General features: G+C 41.0%; 1 protein-coding gene across 1 annotated transcript in view; it reads left to right on the top strand.

Moving 5' to 3' along the window:
- LOC137287138 (xaa-Pro aminopeptidase ApepP-like) overlaps positions 1–24,828 on the top strand; it is a 37,857-nt gene extending 13,029 nt beyond the window's left edge. The window contains exons 2-21 of the mRNA XM_067819296.1: positions 8,321–8,418; positions 8,984–9,103; positions 9,269–9,332; positions 9,832–9,936; positions 10,928–11,026; positions 11,376–11,522; positions 11,671–11,766; positions 12,522–12,603; positions 16,580–16,712; positions 17,375–17,494; positions 17,643–17,729; positions 18,634–18,684; positions 19,157–19,218; positions 19,735–19,884; positions 20,889–20,949; positions 21,221–21,290; positions 21,420–21,602; positions 22,309–22,385; positions 22,697–22,795; positions 23,106–24,828. Coding sequence (XP_067675397.1) covers positions 8,321–8,418; positions 8,984–9,103; positions 9,269–9,332; positions 9,832–9,936; positions 10,928–11,026; positions 11,376–11,522; positions 11,671–11,766; positions 12,522–12,603; positions 16,580–16,712; positions 17,375–17,494; positions 17,643–17,729; positions 18,634–18,684; positions 19,157–19,218; positions 19,735–19,884; positions 20,889–20,949; positions 21,221–21,290; positions 21,420–21,602; positions 22,309–22,385; positions 22,697–22,795; positions 23,106–23,300 — 2,099 coding nt within the window. The 3' untranslated portion in view covers positions 23,301–24,828. The remainder of the gene's footprint in view (positions 1–8,320; positions 8,419–8,983; positions 9,104–9,268; positions 9,333–9,831; positions 9,937–10,927; positions 11,027–11,375; positions 11,523–11,670; positions 11,767–12,521; positions 12,604–16,579; positions 16,713–17,374; positions 17,495–17,642; positions 17,730–18,633; positions 18,685–19,156; positions 19,219–19,734; positions 19,885–20,888; positions 20,950–21,220; positions 21,291–21,419; positions 21,603–22,308; positions 22,386–22,696; positions 22,796–23,105) is intronic.
- The last annotated feature ends 100 nt before the right edge of the window (positions 24,829–24,928 follow it).

Below are 24,928 nucleotides of genomic sequence, written 5' to 3' on the forward strand. Positions count from 1 at the left end.
GCTATTGTACAGATAGTGGGATCAAGGTACGTCCTATCGTGGAGATGGTTGGGTTAATATGCCTCCTATTGTAAGACCTGTTGTACATATGAGGGGGTTAAGGTTCGTCCTCATGTAGAGATGGCCGGATCAAGGTACGTCCTACTGTAGAAATGGTGGGGTTAATGTACGTCGTTTTCTAGAGATGGTGGGGTTAACACGTCTCATATTGTAGAGATGGTGGGATTAAGCCTCGTCCTAATTAGCGATGGTGGGGTTATGGTACGTCCTGTTCTAGAGGTGGTGGGGTTAAAGTAAGACATATTACGTACGACCTAAGCGACAAAACACATAGGTAATGTGGGATGAAGGTAGGTCCTGTTGTTGAGATGGTGGGGTTACGGTTCGTTCTATGGTAGAGATGGTGGGTTAAGGTACGTTCTATGGTAGAGATGGTGGGGTTTTGGTACGTTCTATGGTAGAGATGGTGGGGTTTTGGTACGTTCTATGGTAGAGATGGTGGGGTTATGGTGCGTCCTATTGTAGAAATGGTGGGGTTAATGTACCCTCTATTGTAGAGATGGTGGGGTACGGTACGTCGTATTGTAGTGATGATGGGGTTAAAGTATGTCTTATTGCAGGGATGATGGGTTAAGGTACGTCCTATAGTAGAGATGGTGGGGTTTAAGGTGTCTTCTGTTGCAGAGATGATGGAGTTAATGTACCTGCTATTGTACAGATAGTGGGATCAAGGTACGTCCTATCGTGGAGATGGTTGGGTTAATATGCCTCCTATTGTAAGACCTGTTGTACATATGAGGGGGTTAAGGTTCGTCCTCATGTAGAGATGGCCGGATCAAGGTACGTCCTACTGTAGAAATGGTGGGGTTAATGTACGTCGTTTTCTAGAGATGGTGGGGTTAACACGTCTCATATTGTAGAGATGGTGGGATTAAGCCTCGTCCTAATTAGCGATGGTGGGGTTTATGGTACGTCCTGTTCTAGAGGTGGTGGGGTTAAAGTAAGACATATTACGTACGACCTAAGCGACAAAACACATAGGTAATGTGGGATGAAGGTAGGTCCTGTTGTTGAGATGGTGGGGTTACGGTTCGTTCTATGGTAGAGATGGTGGGTTAAGGTACGTTCTATGGTAGAGATGGTGGGGTTTTGGTACGTTCTATGGTAGAGATGGTGGGGTTTTGGTACGTTCTATGGTAGAGATGGTGGGGTTATGGTGCGTCCTATTGTAGAGATGCTGTGGTTAAAGTACTTCCTATAGTAGACATGGTGGGGTTAAGGTACGTCCTATTGTAGACATGGTTTTGGTTAAGGCACGTTCTGTTGTAGAGATGGTGGGATTAAGGTGTCTTGGACGTAATGTCAATGGCAAATACCACCTCCAAACCACATTAGTGTATGTCGACTGCATGTGCAATTAATTATCTCATTGCGCATCATTATGATAATATTGTTTCTGTGACATGAATGCGCAAAACAGTCTGTACTTGCATCAACGACTATCAACACGGTGGAGGTATGCATCGTTTACATCACACATTCGAAGAATCCTATACTAATCTGCTCGTACAGAAGGTCGGTTACTATCCTCATCATACTCTGTGGCAGACAGATCTATGCCTCTAACGCCAGTACTCATCATCGTCAGGTCAGGTATCGGCTTGTGCTGACAGGGTGAAGATGATGTTTGCAGAATTCCAGACTATTCGTGAACTGTTAGCGTTGTTCTGTGTTCATCTACCATTGCGTGATCCAGTCACTGCGAACATAGGGATATATTCTTGGTAGGTATGGTAGATTTTTAAGTACTAAGATCTATTTCCTTTTGCCCATTTGTGTGGCTGCGTTAGGTGCACAGATACTTCATCACGAATGTTTCAAGGTATGGATTTTGCTGATGTCACGTTAAGTATTAACTAACTAACTCATTCATACTATGGGAAATATCAACGAGTATTTTAATCAAATATCTAGGAAATATCTAGGTTGATATTTCCCATAATGTGAGTAAGGAATTCTATTTATCACCTTCAGATTTCCATTTCCTCTTAAGAAATAAATGCATCATAATTAATATCAAATTTGTCGAATTTTGACGTATATACCTCACGCGTACCGATACATGTTTTCATTGCCATGTAAACCTAAATCAATTGTGTGAAAAAATGCTTGAACAGAGTGTGTAGGACTAATTGGAACTTCAATAACGGTAACAACAACGATTTTGTGTCAGTTATAATTTTCGCTGATAATCAGTTTTCAAATCTTCTGCATTCCCTTTTGAAAAAGCTCCCACTTCAAGTTATCAAATCTCCATGTTGTGCCATTGCTGGGTGACATGCATGTGTTAATGTGACAAGTTTCTGTCGCGGATAAATGGTAAATAACAGCTTTGACATATCAAAGTAACGCGCATTACGTACACTTACAGGGTGTCTAGTTTTGTCTGGGTCATTGTGTGACTCACAATATTGTATACATTGTTAACATTCCTCTGAAATTTGGAGATATTTGTGTTTAAACTATGGATAAATTTGTCATGTTGTAAGGTTACAGGTGTTACTGTAAGTTAATGAGTGCAATGCATCCTAGCAATACTTAGCAAGATAAATATATACTTTAATTCTGTTCGCGTCACGCTCATACGTAATAAATCATTACAAAATCTTCAAGTAATATAAAGATGGTTTAGAAGGCAGACTGTAGTGTGAAGTATATAATGTTTAAAACACACACAATTGGAAGTTTATATCAGTTAAAGCTGAAAAATACAAACTCACAAAATATATACAAATACTGGATCCTGACGCGCACACATATAAAGATATACACGGGTACGGCTTGACGCCCTATGTCAGTGACGTCACATGATTCTTGGGGAAGTAACATCCACGAAGTGTAAACCGCACGCTACATATATTTCCGATATGAGAATTGCCAAGGCAGGCTATTCTGAGGGTATCAGACATTACGTACACACTCTGGAGAAAGATGCAAAAGGAAACTATTAGAACAGCTATGTAAGGCTCACAAAATGTGAATGCATACCTTGATTCTAATATGTTTACAAACTGATCAAACTGAACACAGTATTTGTCTCGCAAGAAACCATCTCACCATTTACGAATTTGTTTCATTTGCTGAACCATTTCCATGTAAAGTGAGAGGTCAGAAAAACACTACTTTTTTTATCATTTTGAGGATTTTCCACACTATATTCGAACGTGATCATGCATGTAATAAATAGCGAGCCATAAGGAATGCCTGAACCAGATGCGCCGTACTGGAACAGTATGCAGCACTCCTTGGTACCTTATGAACAGAACAGATGTTTCAGAGATCATTCATTTAGAACCTGAAAGCCGATGACAACTCAGAGTCATTCGATATGGATATGAACCATTCCTGCAGGTGCCAGGCATCAACTTGCACAACCTTCACTGGCAACGTAGTCGAGTCTGCGACTACAGTTCAACAACGTTTCAGCATATACACCGAGGCAGCCAGTTCCCGGAAGTAGATCATCATCGTCACCATACAGTCAAGTCAACCAGTAACTGAACAAGATTCCTCTCCATCAGTGACTCACAGATCCAATCTTCGCCGATCTAAAGGCAAGACGGCTGTCCAGGTAAACGTTAAGCTTTACCACGTATTTCTGAAGGCGAGATGGTAGAGTTATGATCTGGAGTGAAATAACATTTACAAGGAAGACTGGGCCTAATGGTCATTTGAAGAAATTTCGTAAACGACGTTTTCACTTTTTTTTCACAGCAGAATGGTCTAGAAAGTCATTTCAGGCCGATACTGAAGGACTAGACCGGCTATCAACAATGGAACATGTCAGATATAAGATGGTAAGACGTTAGGATCCTTCCTTAGGTATGAAATGCCATGTCACAGGCATTTCTTCAATATCTCAGTGAGGTGTCCGCCTGCTTCGATTCACATAATAGACACGTCATGACTGACCACGACCTTCCCTTTGAATCTGGCTACGAGACATCGCTCACTCCTTACACTAAACCTTCATCAACGCCGGTCGCTTTTCAACTAATTTAATCTGTTTGTCCTGATAACTTGGCCCATGCGTTCATATTATTGTCTTGAAGGAGATTTAACAAGATGCGTATGTTAACAAGCGTGTTGTGTGTAAGACCTCGTGAGATCCAGCAATAATCGCCGAAAAACAATGTAATAAATAACGTAAGATACATTCAGTCCATACATTAACGTTGGTTTCACGAAAGCTGTAAATGTCCAAGACCTGTTATTCAAAACTATGCAGACACACCACGCACTTCCTATACTACTGTCTACGAAGGGTTGAACCCAATTAACTCACTTTGACAAATGTTCCTGAATTTTTGTTTTGAATCAGCTTTGCTTTATATATACTGTCAAAACTAGAAACGCATAGACCAGTGTATGAAACTCCTACAAAAAGACATGAAGCTGATAACTAAAAATTGTTGGCGGCCCTGTCATAATGTAACCAGCCCTGCATTAAATATGGGAAATTGAGACATGGTGTTAAAAGAAAGTAATTAATGAATTACTTGTAGTGAGGTCACCTTAAACATGCGCAAAGGCAAATTTAATAAGACCACCACTTGGTGGTCACTGTTAATTCCTTAAGTGTCACTGCCATCGGAACGACATTATTCATTGGCTGAAAGCATTCTCTGGACCAGTCACATTTAGTGTTAGATAAATGGATAGGTTGATCTGTGGAAGTTACAGTTTGATTGATCATGAGCTATACAGACATTATCTAGTTACCACAGTTGTCAATTATTTTCGAAATATTTCCCGTAGTCAATGACATGGTCAAATATATACACTTGGAAAATGTATTGGCGCACAGGGCCGACTATAATATAAAGTTGTAAGCCCGCCATGTAACTAGCAAGCAGCGAGCCGCCGGGCAGACGCTTCTTCATACACTGGCATAGACGAGAAATCTGTTGCGAAAATGTTGTATTTTCAAACGTGCATAACGCGTCCACAAGAACTCCATTTTACTATAGCTTAGAAGAAGGTAATGTCTATACATCCAAGTGGATACTTTTAGATAACGGAGACGATGATGACGACGTAGCAAAGCCCCGACGTCGGGTTTCATTGGCTCTCCGACCAGTATCTTTCAACCTGTTCCGTACAGTTTGACCGGATATCCAGGCACCCTGGCTGCTGTGCTCTCACCCATGGCAGTACGATCATGCAAATGTAGTACCCGGATGTACCGATCTTTGGCTGGAGCGGTAACATGAGGTTTGCCTGTACGAGGACTGTCATTTGTTACACCTGATTGGTTGCAACGAGCTGCAAGCCATGATATCTTGCTCAGACTAACATTCAGACGCCTGGCAACTCAAGATTGGTAATCTCCAGCATGCATTCTTTCAATAGGTTTTTAAAAAATCCCAAATCGCCTGTTTCTGGAGATTGCCCACTTCACTCAGGTAACTAACATATATTATCTCTGAATGTATTTCCGAACCAACTTTGCACCAGATGCCTATTATATTCGCCCCAGAAAAAATGATTTAATGTAGTCAAGGTCAAAACCAAAAGTATCTATAAACACAAGTGCGTATGGTAAGTGAAGTTAATTAAGGTGCGTCAGTAGTATTGCGATATAAAACGATCCTGAGAAATAGAACGCTCTCACAATGACCTGTCATATTGATTTCTTCAAAGGTGTCTTATCTAAGAACACACTGTATTTCCTCTTTCAGTGACCAACTAGACCATGAACATCCTCCTTCGCCCGCACTAAATATTTAGCGCCGTTTTTAGTGGGTCTGGGACCCTCATAAATATCGATTGTTTGTAGATCTTTTGTGTTGAGGATGATATCATGGATTTCATTTCAAGGATTTTCTCAACCACGAAACCCGACATATCGTTTTCACCCGTCTTTCCTCGAGGTGGGTAATATGGTTACTAGTATATAGTGGAAAGTCTTTGTGGAAAAATGATGAAAGAGAAACCACTTGTACGTGACATTAACGTAGCTTGGGCTGTTCACATATTTGCTGAACGTTCACCTTGACCTTTACGTTCGTAAATACAGTCAAAGCTGATTTATGTATCATATTCTGTGGTTCAAGGTGACATTGTGCATGCTGTTGTATGATCATTTTGAAACTTTTATGCAAGCCTCATTAATCAGTATGCAACATGTATTGAATTGGCTACATTGGATACGGACCATCAAGTTGCGGTTTGACTCTATGCAAAGGCCGAGTTATAGAAGACTGAGAACTTGGATGTTTCTTTAAACTGAGGATTCTATGCTTCCCCTCACACGTCGGTGATCTCTATTCTGGGTGTGACAGGACCGGTTCAACTTTTCATGAGAACCTGCTACTGGTATTCATGTTGTCGCGTTCACTGAATATTCAAGGTGTGCTCACGTGACAGGATACGAACATTTGTTTGCGTCAATGACTTGGCATTTTCGTTTTCAGTCAATGTATAAAATATTCCCCTCATGCCCTGCACAGGATTCTTGGCCATTGCACATAATACGTGGAGACGCAAATTAAAACAAAGTCTGGTACACCGGACATGCGAGCTATCTGAAAATACTTTTGTGTTTTGGTTAGTAATGTAGGTACGGGCAATATAACTTTATCAGGATTGCAAGGGACGCATTTGGATCATAGGACCTTATGCACGCCACAGGAATTAACTTCAATAGGTAGATGCAGGTTACAGTATTTGGCTCTTCTGAATGTGACCTTGTACAACGGTTGTTTTGTGTGATGCAGTCATAGTGTTGCTTATCCCACTGCAACACACACACACACACACACACACACACACACACATACACACACACCATATAGAGGGCGAAAAGCTGCAAGGAATCGTTCACTAACATAAAGATGCTAAAGTTCAAACCAAAGGGTCTAGAGATGCCCCACTATTTCGAGGCAGAAAGTGTCATCTTATCAGAGGCTTTAACCTTCCCAATATTTACTTTCATATACAATACCCCTAGGCCTTAACCAACCTTGATGGCGCTTTTATGCGTCAGCTGCTGAATTAATCATGTTTGTTGAAGTTGGGTTATGTTTGTTCATCGCTGACCTTCGCAGTAAACCCTGTGTAGTCATCATGTGACTGTGTGTACACTCACCGGAAGGGACACACTGAAGGAGCATAGCAGGAATATACAAACAAATTGTCATGCAAGGGGTAGAAGGTTAACAGTGCCCATGTTTAGAGACCGTTCATAATTTATTGCCAGGGATGGGTCGGGTGTGGGTGATAATGATGATTTTTATGAAGAAGCATCTGCATTGTGCATGACCCCCCACCCCACCAAGTAACTTCCGGTAGGGCCGTTGTGTTTATGTTATTACCACTAAACTACCGATATCGCTGCAATTGTTTCGCGAGTGGGCTGCGTTTGTTTACGTTTGAGATGCAATTCCTTCAGAATCTAATTTGCCGTAATTCCTTCAATTACTTAGGGGGCCTGATGTACAAAATTGCTGACAACCCATTCCTAACCCACCCCCACCCTACTTGATGTACACAAATTGCTAAGTTGCTGAACCTACATAAAATCATCACCCACCTTGTACTACTGGGTGTACGATTGAGTAAAGGTCTCTCAGATGGAGAGACGCCTCTTGAAAGCATTCCTTTGACTACCACTATCGGATTTGTTGATAACCTGGTTTTTGCATATGAAATGATGACTTATTTGGCTAGGTAGAGTTCGCAGAAACTCGCTCACGTTAACTTGAAGAATAATCACTCAATGCTCCGTGCTCGATTGTAACATTCAGAAGTTGATATCAGCGGTCAATGTAGACCTGTCAAATAAACATGATTAACTCTTAACATGTTTTCATTGTTTTAGGTCGGTTAGGTAGTCTGGTCGCCTACCTGGAGGCGCTAGCTCGATTACTAATATGGGCAATTTCTAGTGTCCTCCGCCATGATGCACTGGAAAACTGTTTATCATAATAACATGGACTTCGAAAATCAACTACACGGTGGCTTCTTTAATCTGACATTTCATTTCGGGACAGTTGTAAGACAAATGACTCCACCCATTTCAGACTGGCTCAGAATGTCTTCACTGATATAAAAACATTCCCTGCTAGAGTTATGCAGTGAGACGTTTCAATATGCTGTGAATAGTTAGGTGTTATGGAAACATAATCTGTTCGCTAGGACAATATCTCTGTTTGTAAGAATAATTCCTGCCTGCATCACTTCGGGCTTTCAAACCTGACTAGGCGTCAAACATACCTCACTCACTCACTCACTCACCATGCGAGTTATATTTTCTTAGTGACCCTGACGTCATCTGGCCCGGTCGATCAAGGGGAGCTGCACGTCATACACAAACGTCAGGCCCCAGGGAAGCGGCCCAGCTGTCAGACAGGAGCGGTAACTATGTGTTATCAATAATATTCCTAGATGTTTCATGTTTAGTGGATAGAACATCTTAATGCTGCCTTGACATTAACACCGTCTAACTGGTCATCTCCAGCTCATCTGTCTCCGACCCCATTTCTGAATCTTCAGCGTATCACAGCCTCCATGTCTGAATGGCTTGCTTTTCTTAGTCTCCATTTCTGAATCTTCAGCTCATCTCCATCTCCATTTCTGAATCTTCAGCTAAACTAGGTCTCTATTTCTGAATCCCTTGCTCTTCTCCATTTCTGAATCTCTTTTCTTGAATGTTTATATCATCTTGTCGCTTTTTTTCCGACAAATATGGTATGTTTAGTAACTGTGACCACAATGTATATACTTGGGACGTTTCTACAAGGTCGATTGTTAACTTTTTGTCCCTGTTTTCATGTCCACGTTACAATAACTATTTTGCCTCAATTTTTAATTAAACAAAACCAAACCAAAAAGCCACATCAACATAGACTAAACGGTTTAAAGTTGGAGTACTATATGCGTTTTATTATGAGAATCACATCATTCTGTATTTGTTAAACAGACTGTGCCAGCAACAAGGGTAGACACGACCTCCAGATTGCAGGCCATCAGAAACCTGTTTCCAACTGTTCCCGGGGGTGGTGTGCACGCCTACATCGTCCCAAGCACCGACGCACATCAGGTAGGTTCAAGTTGCGACAATATAAAATCTAATAAAGTGGTCTTACTGTTCTGGCTTATTCAACAATGAGGTATTTTTTAAATAGTTACATTTGCAGTTTCCGTAGAATTTATAAGTGAATCTATTGATCGTTGTACTATTAATGACTTGTCTGTCGTTTATCAGAGCGAATATCCTGCCGACTACGACTTAAGGAGGGGCTACATCTCTGGCTTTGGAGGGTCAGCAGGTCGGTGCCTTTGTATTGTATTAGTAACTGTGAATTGGTGGATTGCATATCTTTCACGACCTACAATGATGCTCGTGCTATCAAACCCTGGCCATCGTGTTAAAATAGAACATATCCAGATCTGAACAACTTCACTCTCAAACAGACCCGTGAAGATCCGGGGTAGAGCAGGCCTTCAGCATCCCCTGCTCGCCACAAAAGGCGTCTATCCTTGTCGTAAGAGGCGACTAAGGGGATCGTGTGGTCAGGCTCGCTCACTTTGTTGACACATGTCATCGGTACCAATTGTGCAGATCGATGTTCATGCTGTTGATCACTGGATTATCTGGTCATATAGCTGGAATACTGCTGAGCGCGATGTAAAACTTCACTCACTCAACCTTTCCGTGTCATGTCTAAACCCTGAGGAAAACTGAACTGCTCTTCGAGAAATCTCTATCTCAAAACGGCTGGATAGAACTCGTGATGTTTTATGATTCTGTTCCTCATCCATTGTCAGGTACGGCTGTGATCCTGACTAACAAGGCTGCGTTATGGACAGACGGCCGCTATCACCTTGAAGCGGACGAGAACCTGGACTGTAACTGGACACTCATGAAGCAGGGTGAGGCACCATCATCACAATACGTTTAACACTGTCTTGTACTAAATGCAAAATTATAAAAAGCATGGACCACATTTGCGCCAGGGCGGGTGTAGTTCATCACGGTAGGGTATAATGATACATTAGTAAAAAATGGTGAGTCAATCGAAACATGTCATCGTATCCAAAATGATCAAATCAATGCCCATGATGCCAATCACTGAATAGTCAGGTTCAGACTTACAGACTGACAATTGCTGATCTTGGCTTTAAACCGTAAATACAAAGGCTTGATTGAGATACAAAGTAATATGGAGCCATGGAACCTAGTAAGGAGTGTATGTTCATCTGTAGTAGAGAGTAAGAGGGTAACATGGACTGGCTGATTCCCTACCTCATGTAGATTCAAATTAATGTCGGGCCAGGGCTGAGGTCAAGGAATGTAGATATCCCTATCTATATTCGAGTGTAATAATCATGGCAGACTGTACCGAAGTGGTTACCCGTAGTACAAAACAGGGAGGCGGTTCATGTAATTTAGATTGGTGTATGAATGGTGGGTCTGTACGGTACAGGAAGAGGACTTTTGTGAAATGGGTAGTGCAGTAGATGCAGTAGAAGATAGATGGGTGTAATGGTCATTTGGGCAGCCAGCTCAACAACGCAATGATTCACATATGTATTCATGTTGTATAAGTGCATTTCCACGAAGTATAGAACATGTATATACAAATATACATGTGATATGAAATAAAACAACGTGCTTTTGGATCATTGCATGAGCAACGATTCATGTCGTTCGGGACGAAAAGTGACAGTATCTTCTGGTATGATGAACAAAGGGTGCTGGGACCGATGCACCTAAGATCGCTGGGACACATATCTTTCATTCAATATCACTGCCACAGCTTATGGTCATATATGCTCCGAAAGCTACACTTTTCAACACAAAGCTAAACTTTGCTCAAAACTACACTAGACCTAAATGATAACTTGTCCTCCAATGTTCCAGGAATAGCAGGTGTGCCAAGTATATCTGACTGGCTGGTTGACCAGCTGAAGACAACGGCCGGGGCCAGGGTTGGCGCGAGCCCCTTCCTCATGAATGCTCGTATGTACAGACACCTTAGGAGGAGACCTGTCATCAACAGTTTAAAGTAGAAAATTACAATAAATAATATTTGTTTACTGTTAATCTTTAATCAGTGCCTTTACTGAGGATGTGGTATGGGTCCACTTTCCCTTACGAGAAAGGAAACCGAATTAATGTGGTGTTGCTGATAGCAACAGTAATGATTTTCGCAAAATGTGTAGGCAACGCTGTAACCTTTATGTTATCTTACCTCCACCACCAGGATAAAAACTTCGGAGATTAACAGATCGAACTGAGCGATATGTTTAGATGTGTGAACCACTCTCTCGCTTGTATAAACAGTTAATCCAATTATTCGACCCTTCAGGCACCTGGAAGTCATATTCGGAGAAGTTTACCAAGTCTGGGATATCCATGGTAGAGGTGGACAATGATCTTGTTGACCAGGTGTGGACTTCCGGTCGACCTGCTCAGCCAAATTCAGCAATCAACGCCCTACCTATGGAATATGCCGGTATGTACATTTATGTTCTTTCATACATTCTTGCAGTCCCTGTTCACAGACACATTGTACATGTATGTATAAGTACATATTTTATCTGAAAAGAACCCCTAGTTTAGAAAATATAATAAGTTTATCTTGTCACCATTATCTTCGACAGGAAAGACCTGGGACTCTAAGATCGGCGACGTCAGGGGTAGAATGCGTGCCAAGGGAGCTGCTGCTTATATTGTAACCAGCCTGGATGAGACTGCATGTGAGCATTTGTTTTTATTTCTTGAATTCTGTATATTCGTCTGCTGAGCTCCTGGGGCGTATTCACGGCCCGCAGTCCTGGTCTGAAAAGGTTCCTATCACGTACTGTGTATCATACGGTTACTACATTGGTGATCGGGTGGTAACGGTCGTGACTGAGCTGATTGGGTGTACCCTGGCTGTGTTTGAGGGATGATTTCCAAAGAAGATCCGGGCTAGATGTTATCTTCAGCGTCCCATACTTGTCGTAAGAGGCGACTAATGGGATCGGAAAGTTAGACTCGCTGATTTTGGTTGGCACGTCGTGGTATCTCAGTTACGTAAATCGATGTTTATACTGTTGAACACTGGTCCAGACTTGAATTTTACAAACCGTCGCCACGTAGCTGGAATATTGCTGAGTTCGGCGTAAAACAAAACTCATTCACTCACCCAAAGTGTAAGGCTAAAATGAAACCAGATTAATGAACAATTAACAATTTATATTGAAACACACAAATGTAAAATTATAATTACAAGAAGTACAATGGGACATATTAATAGCATCAGCAATATGTAACATGTCCTCAACAAACGTCAGTGCACTTATACAATTATTTGTATGGCACTTGATCTGACTGTGTTTTTCGTGTTTTCGGATACCTTGTTGGAAGCTTGAAGGAAGTCAGTGGTTTCAGATATGCACACGAAACAGTAAGTGATGGCATGAAAATAACAGAATGATTTCAGTAATTTTATCCTGTTTTCGTTATCTAGGGCTTTTCAACCTTCGTGCTAGTGACATCGCCTACAACCCGTTCTTCATCTCATATGCCATTGTTGAGATGAACAGAGTAAGGTAAGCTATATGCTCAATTTTTCTTTGGTATAAAACAGCGGACAAAATTCAAACAACAGTTGTTAAATCAGTTGCTGATTCCGCGGTATTTGGTAGTGAATATCCATTAAGCTTTCAAAATCTATGCAAACTGAGTTTTGGAAAGATGCTCTAAAGGCTTTTGGCAAATATATTTATAAAAATAAACCAAATACCTACGAAATGTTCCTTAGGGAACCCCTTTTGTTTGATCGAAACTATAAATGACAAATCGTGAAAAGTTTTATGAACACGACATCGTTAATATTTACTGCTTAATGACATTTAATGAATTGTAAAGACTATTAGTAAATACCTCAAAACAAACTGGTATCGACAAAAGCTCAAATGTGATACCGACATAATAATCTCATTTCATGTAAAAATCATCAAAGGGCTACTAGTTTAAACACGCAGAAAATGAAAGACAGAGGATTATTTAAAAATGGGAAGATGTAACTTTGATTAATATTAATGGAATAATGTCTTCGTAAAAGCCACTTATGACCCGAAATTAAGATGGATGCAAATCAGGCCGCTTCACTGAATCTTTTCAGTCAATACATACATGATTAAATGCACATGGTCGAGACTTATCTTTGTACATTTTGCGGTTCTGAGTCTGAATCCATGCATCATCTTTTTGGGAGTACAGAATAAGTAGAAACCTTTGGCCAAAAATGTCTCTGTGAGTTGAGCTAAATTGTTCTTCTGGATCTATAATTATGTAAGACTAACAAGAGGATTATGTAACATGTCCACAGGAATTTAAGAAATAGCTATGTGGCCAACCGGTGAACAAGGATTGGCCCGTCTTGAGGCAGATAATTGTGTTACAGCATGAGCAAGATTCAGACAACATTTCACATACTGAAACATGAGCCTCCTTAACCTATTCTGACAACGACATACTTTTCAGCCTATCCGAATTTTCTCGTACGAAAGTGAAAAAAACCCACCACAAACAACTCTGATTACACTGAATTCCAATTCCTTGTTTCATAAGAAATAATATTTATAAATGAATTTTGGTTTTTAATAACATCGTATTTCTATATTTTTGGTCAAAGTTTCGGCATCATATCTTCACTAACAAATCTTAACAAACAGACTGCCCCTGGTCTTTGAAGGGCATATAGAAGCGAAATACATGGGAATGGAGATATTTATGGATATCAACTTCTTTGTTATGAGAACACAACGTTTCTTACACCTTACACCGGATGAAGGAGTAAGCATTAACTCCGAAACGTTGTGTTCTCATTAAAAAAGAAGTTGATATCCATAAATACGAGGGGATGTCAATAAATGCCTTGAGCATTTTTCATACCCAGGTGTCACAGCCTATGGTACGACATTGAACCTTGGGGTGTAGCTGATGTGATATATAAGGTTTGGTATCCTACTCTCAGAAGTTATTGAACAGCTCACATTGACAGAAAGAGACCCCCCTCACGGCAGTGAAAATGAATAAAATTGAGTATAGAGCAGTAATTAAGTTTATAGTTCTTGAAGGAAACTCGGCGGAGAACATTGAAGAAAGGCTTTCAGCAGTTTATGGGAAGTCTTCCCCTTCATCTGCTACCATCAAACGATGGGTCAATGAATTTAAGCATGGTAGAGAGAGTCTTGAAGATGACCCCCGTCCAGGTCGCCCAACAACAAGCACTAGTCAGGAAAACATTGACAGGGTGCATAGACTTGTGCTGGAAAATCGAATCACACCCCACGTGTTAGAGGAGACCACAGGCATCTCACACGGATCCATCGAGACAATTCTTCATGAACATCTCGCCATGTCTAAGGTGTGCGCAAGATGGGTGCCAAGAATGCTTACAGATGAAATGAAGCAAACAAGGGTCACTATAAGCAACTCCATGCTAACCAGATACAACAAGAATCCAGAAGATTTTCACTTTAGGCTAGTAACCTGTGATGAAACCTGGATCCACCACTATGATCCTGAGAGCAAACAAGAATCCATGGAATGGAAACATGTCACTTCTCCCAGGACCAAAAAGTTCAAAGCCTCCAGATTAGTGCAGAAGGTAATGGCGACAATCTTCTGGGATAGCAAAGGCGTCATCCACATAGATTACTTACCAAAAGGAAGAACAATGAATGGGGAATATTACGCTAACTTGTTGAGGCAAGTGCGACAGTCAATCAAGAAGCGCCGGGGCAAGATCAGACGTGGTATTCTTCTACATCAAGACATTGCTCCAGTACACACCTCTCGCGTTGCAGCCGCTGCTGTCCAGGAATGCGGGTATGAAATCTTGCCGCATCCCCGCTACTCTCCAGACCTGACACCAAGTGATTACCATCTGTTCCCAAATCTCAAGAAACACTTGCGTGGTCGTAGATTTCAGGATGATAATGAGCTTATTGCTGCTACTGAGGCTTGGTTTGAGGACCAAAATGGCGCCTTCTACAGAGATGGCATCAGCGCCTGGCAGAAAAGATGGAACAAGTGTCTTGACTCACAAGGGGACTATGTTGAAAAATAAATGTGGTTCATACAACTGCTTAGACGTATCGAATCATAATGATTATTTTTTATGTACCCAGTTTAATGAATTTGTCTACAAATTCTGGTCATTGTACTAGTTTGCGCAACATGAAACGAGACAGTTCTTTAATCAATGTTTTAACATGTTTGTTAAAATGCGAAACACTGCCGTTACTTTCTTAGAGAAGACTGTGCAAGTGTAGTGCCACTCTTACTCACATAAGGTTTTGGATCCAGCATATGTGAAAGATGTCCACTTGAAAAATGGGACATGATACTTGTTATGGGATGCGCCCGTCGACAATATCGCCACATGGGTGCAATGTGTGAAGACCATTTCTGGTATCCCCTGTCGTCATTGTGCTGGAATATTGCTAATATCGGCGCAAAACCAAGCTCACTCACTCACTCCACAACAATGGCTGTGCAGCAAGGACAACTGATTATTCTGAACAACGATTCGGTAAACGTTAGAAAGACTGCTGCACGGCCCACAAAAACCCTTTTCAATGGTCTTTGGTCAAATGGTATTTGGGATCGTCTGAGTCCATGCATGAAAAGTCCAATGAGATGAAGATCTCATGGAAATGCTGGAGAAAGTGACACCTAGCCAATCAACTGTGCAGTTAAATTGGGAAGGACCGGCGTTGTCGTGCTGAAACATCATATGTGGGCGTTCTCTTGAAATGGAATGACGTGCTTTTAGTTTCGATGCGTCAGTCTCTACGTACCACCACGATGCAGCAATTTTGTGTCAGTGGCCCAACGACAAACTAGGACCCGACCCTCGACGGCAGTCGACATTCGATTTATCAACGTAAAACACCTCACCTTCAGAACATCAAAAGGGTGCAGTCAAAGGGAGATAAGCACTCCATGGGGCAGGAAAGTAAGCGGCGCCTAGGCTGAATTTTTTTACGTTACTTTTGTACGTTACTTTCCTGTCGGCCAAAAGACACTTGAAAAACACCGGCTTCTCTCTGATTGATTAATGTATGAGACTGGACCCCTAGGTTCCCTAGAGCGTCATCTACTGGCCATTCATATGATACATGATATCGACAACGATGTGCATATGCCAAATGGCAGCGGCGGGGTAGCCTAGTGGTGAAGATCGTCACGCCGAACCCTCGGGTTCGATTCCCCACTTGGATACAAGATGTGAAGACCACTTCTTGTGTCCCCCACCGTGATTTTTCAAGAATATTGTTTAAAGCGACGTAAAATTTACACTCACTCACACAAGCCAAATACAGGCCATTTTCTGTTTGTATATTTTTGTCAAACATTGGAGTATACTCTTTTGTTTGGCAATTCTTTTTCTTCTATCTCTGCAATGACCGTCACCATAAGACATAATGTCTTCACCTAAATAGATAATTGGCTTGTGATATGATGTCAGTAGTGATACGCTACCTCTTCATGATGTTTCTCCTTTGCCTACAGACTTTACATACTGAACCACGCCACTAAGTTGACGCAAAACCCGACAGATGAAGCCACGACAAACAAACTATACCAGCACCTCAGCACCGCCATGGACGGCTCATGTACGTCTTCCTCAGGACCATGTGTAGAGGTAGGGTGTTTCCGACAAGAAAAGATAATGTATAAAAGTATGAGGCTATTTAGAAAAGCATAAAAAGGTACAAAAAGTACTTTAATAGGAATTGTTCAGCTAATAAAGTTGAAGACATAAATTGAATTAATTTAACACAAACATAAGAAAAAATAGTAAAGCCTGAATCCATAAAGACTGATACAACAAAGATTATTCATGTTTAAATTAACACATCTTTCAAGTAGAGTATATCAGTGTATGGACTTATGCAGGGCTTAAAATTCAGACTTGTAATTCATCTTAAAAACAGTCTTCGGAATTCGAAGTTATTTATGCTGGTTGCAAAAGTTGACGACCGGACGACTTCGTAATCTTTTAACTGCACAAAAATACAGAAATACAACCTGCCTTCCAGTACTGCGCCTTCTCTGTGAATGGGACAACCAATGTATGTACATTTTATAAAAATATTAACCCAATTTGTTTACATGGAAACATGACACCCAGAACCTCCCTTCCATAAGAGTGACTATCATGGCTGAAGTTAGCAAGCATACAGTGCTGTTGTCACATGCCTTAAAACCGCATGGTTCACCACTGAGGAAGTACATGTGTATATTCCTCAGTCAACTAGTCAACTGACTTCTCAACATGCATTCTTGTTTGTGCTTTGTTTCAAGGTTCTTGGGTACTCTCCAAGTGTCATCAAAACCGCGGTCTCGGACATCGCTTCCAACAGCAGTAACAGAGTATGGGTGTCACTGCTTTGCAACCAAGCTATATACAGTGCTATACCAGAGGTAGGTCCACTCTGTGTGAATTATTCAAACATTACAAGCAATATTGCAATTCAATACACGATATTTGGATGTAAATGCTTACAGCCGTTTCGACGGATTTTGGTTAGTTGACCTGACTTGGTTAATGAAACATGTTAATATCTTCCAGGCCCAGCGTATTCATGACAAGTCCGCAATTGCTTTGATGAAGTCCAAGAAGAACATCGTCGAGAGGGACGGGATGCAGGCATCGCATGTAAATACCCTTCAATTAAAACGTTAACATGATATTCAGATAACGGATATCGTCAGCATGACGATTTCATATGTATTACACTACCCTTAAGTGCATGACCACCCCTCTGGTCATTTGGATTGATCGTCTTCCCGGAAGCGGGAAAGTCATCAAGTCGATCCCTAACGCAACGGTGTCAGAAGATAGTATTTGTTATTGCCTTGTCTTGCGCTCGTCATTTTAGGCTTTGAAGCAAGACCTAGTCGGAGGCATGACGTGTCCAGGTACTGTGGCGTGGTACCTCAGTGGGCTAGCTTCATACCATTAGTCCGCGACAAGAAGTCACACTCAGAAACGAGCATGCACGCCCCCCATATAAGGGCAATAGTCTTCAATAGTCTTTGAAGTGAGCAATGCTCTGTTGATTTACACATTATATGATGACAGATTTGCTTCCCTTATAGTCTGTTTGTAGTGAATACGTACCGATGAATTTCACTATAACCCAGAATGTAAGTCAAACAAATCAAGTGAATTTTAAGGTTGTCCATCTTCAAGATTTTACCTCGCCAGTTGAACATTAAATGTGAGAATTTTATTGGATAAAAGAAATTTAACAGGCGATCATAGATTCAAATCTATATTATTGGTTTGTATTACAAGGGAGTTGGCACAGTGAAACATATGTACTACCAACCCCACTTCGATTTACCTTTTTGTTTAAAGTGAAATTCATCGGTACGTTTTCAATGCGAACAGAATATAACGGTTGTGATACTACCGCCAACGCAAACATTGTTGTATCACGAATTATTACTGCGACGCTGAAAGGCATGAACCTGACCATCTTGCCTTTTTAAGCGTGTGTAATAAGTGAAACGTTCTTATTGACTAAATGTTTTACTTAACTGTCTTTCTTCTCCAGAATCGAGATGCTGTAGCCCTTATCACCTTCTTAGAGAGATTGGAACGAGAGGTAAAGTAATACACTTGACATGTCGCATGTAGTGGACATTGATAAGATGTGTTTTTATTGCCCACCGTCAGACGTGGTGGCCTTCTGGTTAAGGTCTTGGGATTCATCACACAGACATTACCATAAAGGAACACACAATGCTATGCAGAAAAAGTGGCCAAACGGAACATGTGTTATATTTCGGGTTACAATTTCTCAGCAAAGTACAGATTCTAGTACTTATTCGGGTTGTGTATCTGACGCTTAGGATGTTGGTTTGAATCCCGAATGTGATTCAGGCAGAAAAGGTACTAGGATCTGTACTTTATTGAGAAATGTAATCCGCTATACAATCTTATGATGATACATTGTTCATGTCAACTACGTAATACCATAGGACATAAATATACATGTGACATCTCAAGAAATTGTCTCAATGAGATGTGGCTCGATGATAACAGTGTGATGAAATATCATTTATTCCTTATGTCAGGTGAAAGCAGGCCAGCGATGGACGGAGGTGAAAGCTGCTCTGGAGCTGAAGAAAGAGAGGCTGTGAGTACATTAGGATGTGAATCTATGTTGTGTAATACGAATGTCAAATACGATCGGGAAGACAGTGATGGCACCATTATGACGATTATTCCTTTGCAGATGATAATGATGATAATGATGATGATGATGATGATGATGATGATGATGATGGCTTCTAAATTCTGGGTGCTAGTGAGCTATTTGCATATCTGAAGATTATGTACATTTTGGCCCAAAGGGACTAGCTTTGAAGGAATAGGTATTTTGTGTAGAGTTTGTGTTTTTTACAATTTTAAAATTTTAAATGGATGAATCCAAGTTGAGCGTTGACACATACGTGATCCACTACCTTTCTTGCATTGATTGGGAGATTTGAGATACCTCAGGGTACACCTTTGCGTAACTTCTTATAGAGGTTTCAACGAAGAGAGAAATCTTAACTGAGGTGAACGTTCTTTACCATAGTCGATTCATCAGGTAATTCCACGAAACATGAAAGTAAGTCTGAATATCTTATGATTATGCATAATGTTTCAGCAAGCAGGATAAAAACCGTGGACTGAGTTTCCCTACCATAGCTGGGTCTGGATCTAACGGCGCCATCATCCACTACCGCCCCACCAACGCCACAGACAAACAGATCACCACGTCTGACATGTTCCTTCTTGACTCGGGTGGACAATATCTGTAAGTTTTGCATTCAAGAAGAAAGGGACAGTATGTGTCACATGAACAGTGATTTCCATTTTTACCAACATATGTCAGAACATTGAGTAGTAACTTATCTTCAGCAAGCTATTATTCTGGTAGGAATCGAATATTGGGATAGGTTGGTCAAGGTTGCAGACTTCTTTGACACACGTCATACCTCAATGTCGAAGGCTGATGCTCATGATCTCGTTCACTGGATTTTCTTGTCTAGACTCATAATAACAGTCCGCCGCCATATAGATGGGATAATACTGGGTGTTGCCTTAAACAACAAACTGCTACTGGTCAGAGGCATCAGTACTAGTGTGAAAGTATGCTACTGGTAATAATGAGGTTTGAGCATATTTTCGATCTACATGTTCACGTGTGTAATACAGTAAAATTCCCTTGATAACGATATCCTGTTTGTGATGCAGTTGTGACCGGCTCTCCTTTGGGTGAGGAATTCTCTGTGCAAAGGTGCCTCTCAAAACCTTGCCAGAGACATATGACCACTGGTTCAAATTACGATCTGCAAGTTATGACAGGCAACTGGTTCCACCAGAAGGGCAATAGTGTCAAAGACCTGCATCACCCGCATACTTTTCCCGCAGTTAACACGTGGCGTTTGACCAAATTCTCTCAAATGGGTGTATGACTTTTGTTCATTATGTGCTGAACTGTATGTCACCAACGGTCTTTGTAGAAGTTCATTCTACCATGGTCCAGAGTGGATATCACATATGCGGCTTTGATGTACTGATACTGCGAGTTCGACTACGTCTGCAACAACATCCATTTACTCCTTAACGTATACTCTTGGCAGCATGTAGTACTTGTGAAAAACAGACTTTCTCAAATGTGTCTTCTATTATGAAAAGGTGTCTCAATTTCTTTAGAGAAGACACGATCTGATATATTTCAGTTTCTGGATTGGATTTCTTTTGTTACATGTCAGCCATACAGCCTCGTCGTAATTATATATTATTTACATTTTGTAGGGATGGCACCACGGATGTGACGAGAACACTTCACTTTGGGCAGCCTTCAGATTACGAAAAGGTAAAGAGTCTTATGGTGAATGGTATTTTATGCTCATTGTCCTATACTTGGGACACCGAGTGAACCACCCACCCCTTTCATCCAGTATATAATTAATCGACCTAAGCACACACCACGATGGCCAAGTAATCATATAGGATTCTGTGATTCGAACCCAAGACAGGCGGACAAGTATGGCTGAGGCATTATGGTAGCTTTATGTAACATTTAATGTGTTTTTAGTGGGAGAATTATGACTTCTTCATGTACCGGTGTATGTTTTGTTTCCTAGGAGTGCTACACTCGGGTACTGATGGGGCATATCAACCTTGCTCTACTCAAGTGGCCTAAAGGGCTCTACGGTGAGTATTACGCAACCTGACACTGCAACGATGTTCAGTGATGAAACAGTACATGTATCCAAAGTCAATATTTGTACATGTCAGTTCTGCGACAGGGTGAGGGTGAGGGTGGTCTGATCTCTGTTACAGGTCGTGAGATTGACGCGATCAGCAGGGCGCCCCTCTGGGAGGCAGGTCTGAGGTACCTACATGGCACGGGGCACGGTATCGGGGCTTACCTCAGCGTTCATGAAGGTCCCGGCAGGATTTCCCTGTCACACAGCCTCAACCCAAGTGACGCAGCGTTAGAAGAGCATATGTATTTCTCAGATGGTAAGTGGTGCGGTGGGCTAGTCTGGTTGATAAGACGTTCCAATGTCACACCGACATACACTGTCTTTTCATTGATCAATAGTCAAGAAGCTAACCAAAACACCATTGAATATCATTAAAAGAATCTGATGTGTCGATGGTAGGTAAGAAAGAGATATGCAACGGACGTAAACTATATACTGTAGACTCCTACTGTGTTGTAAAACAATTTCACTTTCATCTCTTGACTGTTGCGACTGAATTTTCTGGTTCACCGACCTCATGATTGTTGACTTTTTAACACTACTGTACCTGTGAAAATACATTCGTAGGCAAATTGAGTGACTGTTAAGTGCTACCGATAGGACATGACACCGGGTGTCATTAATAATTTTACTTTTAACAACTATTGTGCCCTTTACACCTGATGAAATCTGTTTGCAAGCATTTAAACGTCTCAAAAGCAGTGTGGTGTGGCAACACCTTACAGCCTACGGCTTCACTGAAAATGGTACAATTACGAATGTTGTAAGATCCCACTGAAATGCATGTGGAATTTGTCATCTGATTTTATTTCAGATTGTCACCATTATAATGTCCCTTATTTACATTTAGATTCAGAATATACGTGTAATGAGTGGCAGTCTATGAATTTTCCTACGCCTGTTTGAAAAAATAATATATACAATTGTTATTAGTTTTCTTTCATTGTTCTCATATTTTACAGAGCCAGGCTACTACGAGGACGGCCAGTTCGGTATTCGCCTGGAGACAATTGTCACAATAGAATTCGCGCAGACAGCGGTAAGAAAAGTAGCTCTTCTGTACATTGCTCAGACTTATGTTTCCAAAATTACAGCCACCTCAGGAATATTTTAACCTGTTTAGCCAATATTTTGCCCATTGCTCGAGCGGGTGAGAGGGCTTCCCCCGCCCCGGTGCTTGTGCAATTTGGTCGGGCGGGTGATAGGGGTACCTCCGTCTTGGAGCTTCTGCCATTTGGCCCAGTCAAGGTTCTGTGCGATGTTAGCAGACGTCAGGGTGTCTACGTACTTTTTATTGTTATGGTTAGATATCATATACCGATACTTGAAATCTTTCATTTTCATATGCAGCATCCATTCCCCAACTCAGTGTTCCTGGGATTCAAACCCGTCACTTTGGTGCCATATGAACCACATCTGATCAAGTTTGACATGCTTGATCCAAAACAGGTGAGATATGATTGGTGCTGTCTAGTACAAGCTGATACAGTCTAGCGTCTGCTTTTACAGTGAAGACAGTACTTCAGGCGAAAGTATGAAACCATAACATTTGATCGAAAATGTTTATACAACACTGATCGTTAATACTTTGTGCAAAGCTGATAAGTGATACTTTATTGGGGAAAACCAAGTTCTATGGATAGTCAACTTCTTTATCGCAATGGGAGCGACGTTTCGGTGTGGGTACTAACACCGTTTTTACATTACATCCATCATGGCTAACAGCTTATGTGAATGTCCTGACACATCCATGTTGCAGATAAAGTGGCTCAACGATTATCACAAGCGCGTTGAGGAGGAGATTGGACCGAGGCTGAGTCCAGCTGCACTGCAGTGGGTGAAAGCAAGAACCAGGCCCATCTCGTACCCAACAACTAATTCTGCCACAACGTATACACATAGTGCGCTGTTCATGGCGGGAGCTGTGATAGTGTGGCTGATGTCGCTGGGATGAATCATTTCGCCTTTAGTAGCAAGATATTTTGTCCTTGTTAATTAGAACATATGCTTTACTTAAAAAAAACAAAAAAACACTTCTCATGGGGAGTAATTTTGCATGTCATTTTCTTTGAATACTCGAACGATCTGAGGCACTCTTGTTTTATCACAAATTGATCTCTATCCATATGCTGGGAACATTAAAGCTGAATTCAAATGCAGGTTTCAAGATATGTTTCGAATAATTTTCTCATTACTTTTCTACTTTCACGGAATAGTGACAAATTCAAACTCAAATTTGGCCAATTTGGTAATTTAGCCGTCGAAGGCAATATGTATTCCTTATTCATGTATCTGGCTTGGTGTAACGAAGATGGACTCTACTGTTTGCAAGCCAGTAAAATCTCCGACGTCTGTTCAGTTTCTTGTGGAGAATTAAGGGAGAATGTCTTAATGGGTTAATAACAACGGGGTTGATAATAACAGCATTTTGAAATAATTGTGCCTTATCGACATTTCTTGCTTTAACTATTAGGCGTTTTCCTTCTCGTTTCCCTGATGTTTGGCTTCAGATCATGCATCACTACAATATCTGCATTCGCCATAATACATTAATGTATTGTATTATTGAAACATCGAATTTCATGAAACCTACCTTGACAAATTAACTGGAAAGGAAGGTAAGGAAGGCATATATTGGGTTCAAGATGAGAGATGTGATTCGACTTGTGGGCTGCAGTAAGCTGTCATTATAATGAGTCAGCATGGGTAACTGGTGTTAGCAGCAGGCGTCAGGCATCCTCATCAACGGTAGTATCAACAGCATTACACACCATGGGAAGTCATGTCGCCAGCAGTAAAATACTCCAGAGTGAAAGGCAGACATTAATCAATTCAGCCAAACGTTTCCCTCCCACTGACAAGATGAGGGATGGAACAGATTCCAATTTATTTAAGAGCAGCGACATAATAATTATGATGAGGTAGTGACTAGGTAAATATTTCCCGGTGTACCTCACAAGAACTATCCAAAATCACACATGTAGGCGTCCTACACCATAGGCCTTGAACCATGATGTACTCCACTATCTTGAACCATGATGTACTCCACAATCTTGGACCATGATGTACTCCACAATCACCCACTGTCGAATTAGGTGGTACATTTTAATTTAGTACAAAACAATCTCATTTTAAAAAGTTTGCTTTCTTATATCCAATTTTCTGAATCGCAAGTTCATTGTATTAAGTCTACGAGGAGGTTCTAAAGACAGTAATAATTACTGTTACGTCTTTCTATTTTCACATACCCGTTCTCCAAGACCACATTTATTACTTGTTTACACGAAGGGCAATACTCTAATAAATACCTGGGAGATAGCATAAGACCTGAATAATCAGACGGTTGTTGTAGGGGGTGTAGATTCAGTTTGTTGTAGATTGTCGTATATATTTTGCAGTTCTAAACAGAAAGAGTATGATTTGCATATGATTCCATTTATATTGTTGTATGAACATCTTTAATAAAATCTTTTATACCTGTTCGTGCTGGTTTTGTGCATGGAATACTCCGATCACCTACATACCAAGGGTATTTTTACGAAGCAACCTCCACTAATATAAGGTTCTTTAATATTCTGTAAC

The sequence above is a fragment of the Haliotis asinina genome, chromosome 6 (genome assembly GCF_037392515.1).
Source record: "Haliotis asinina isolate JCU_RB_2024 chromosome 6, JCU_Hal_asi_v2, whole genome shotgun sequence".
Lineage (NCBI taxonomy): Eukaryota > Metazoa > Mollusca > Gastropoda > Lepetellida > Haliotidae > Haliotis > Haliotis asinina.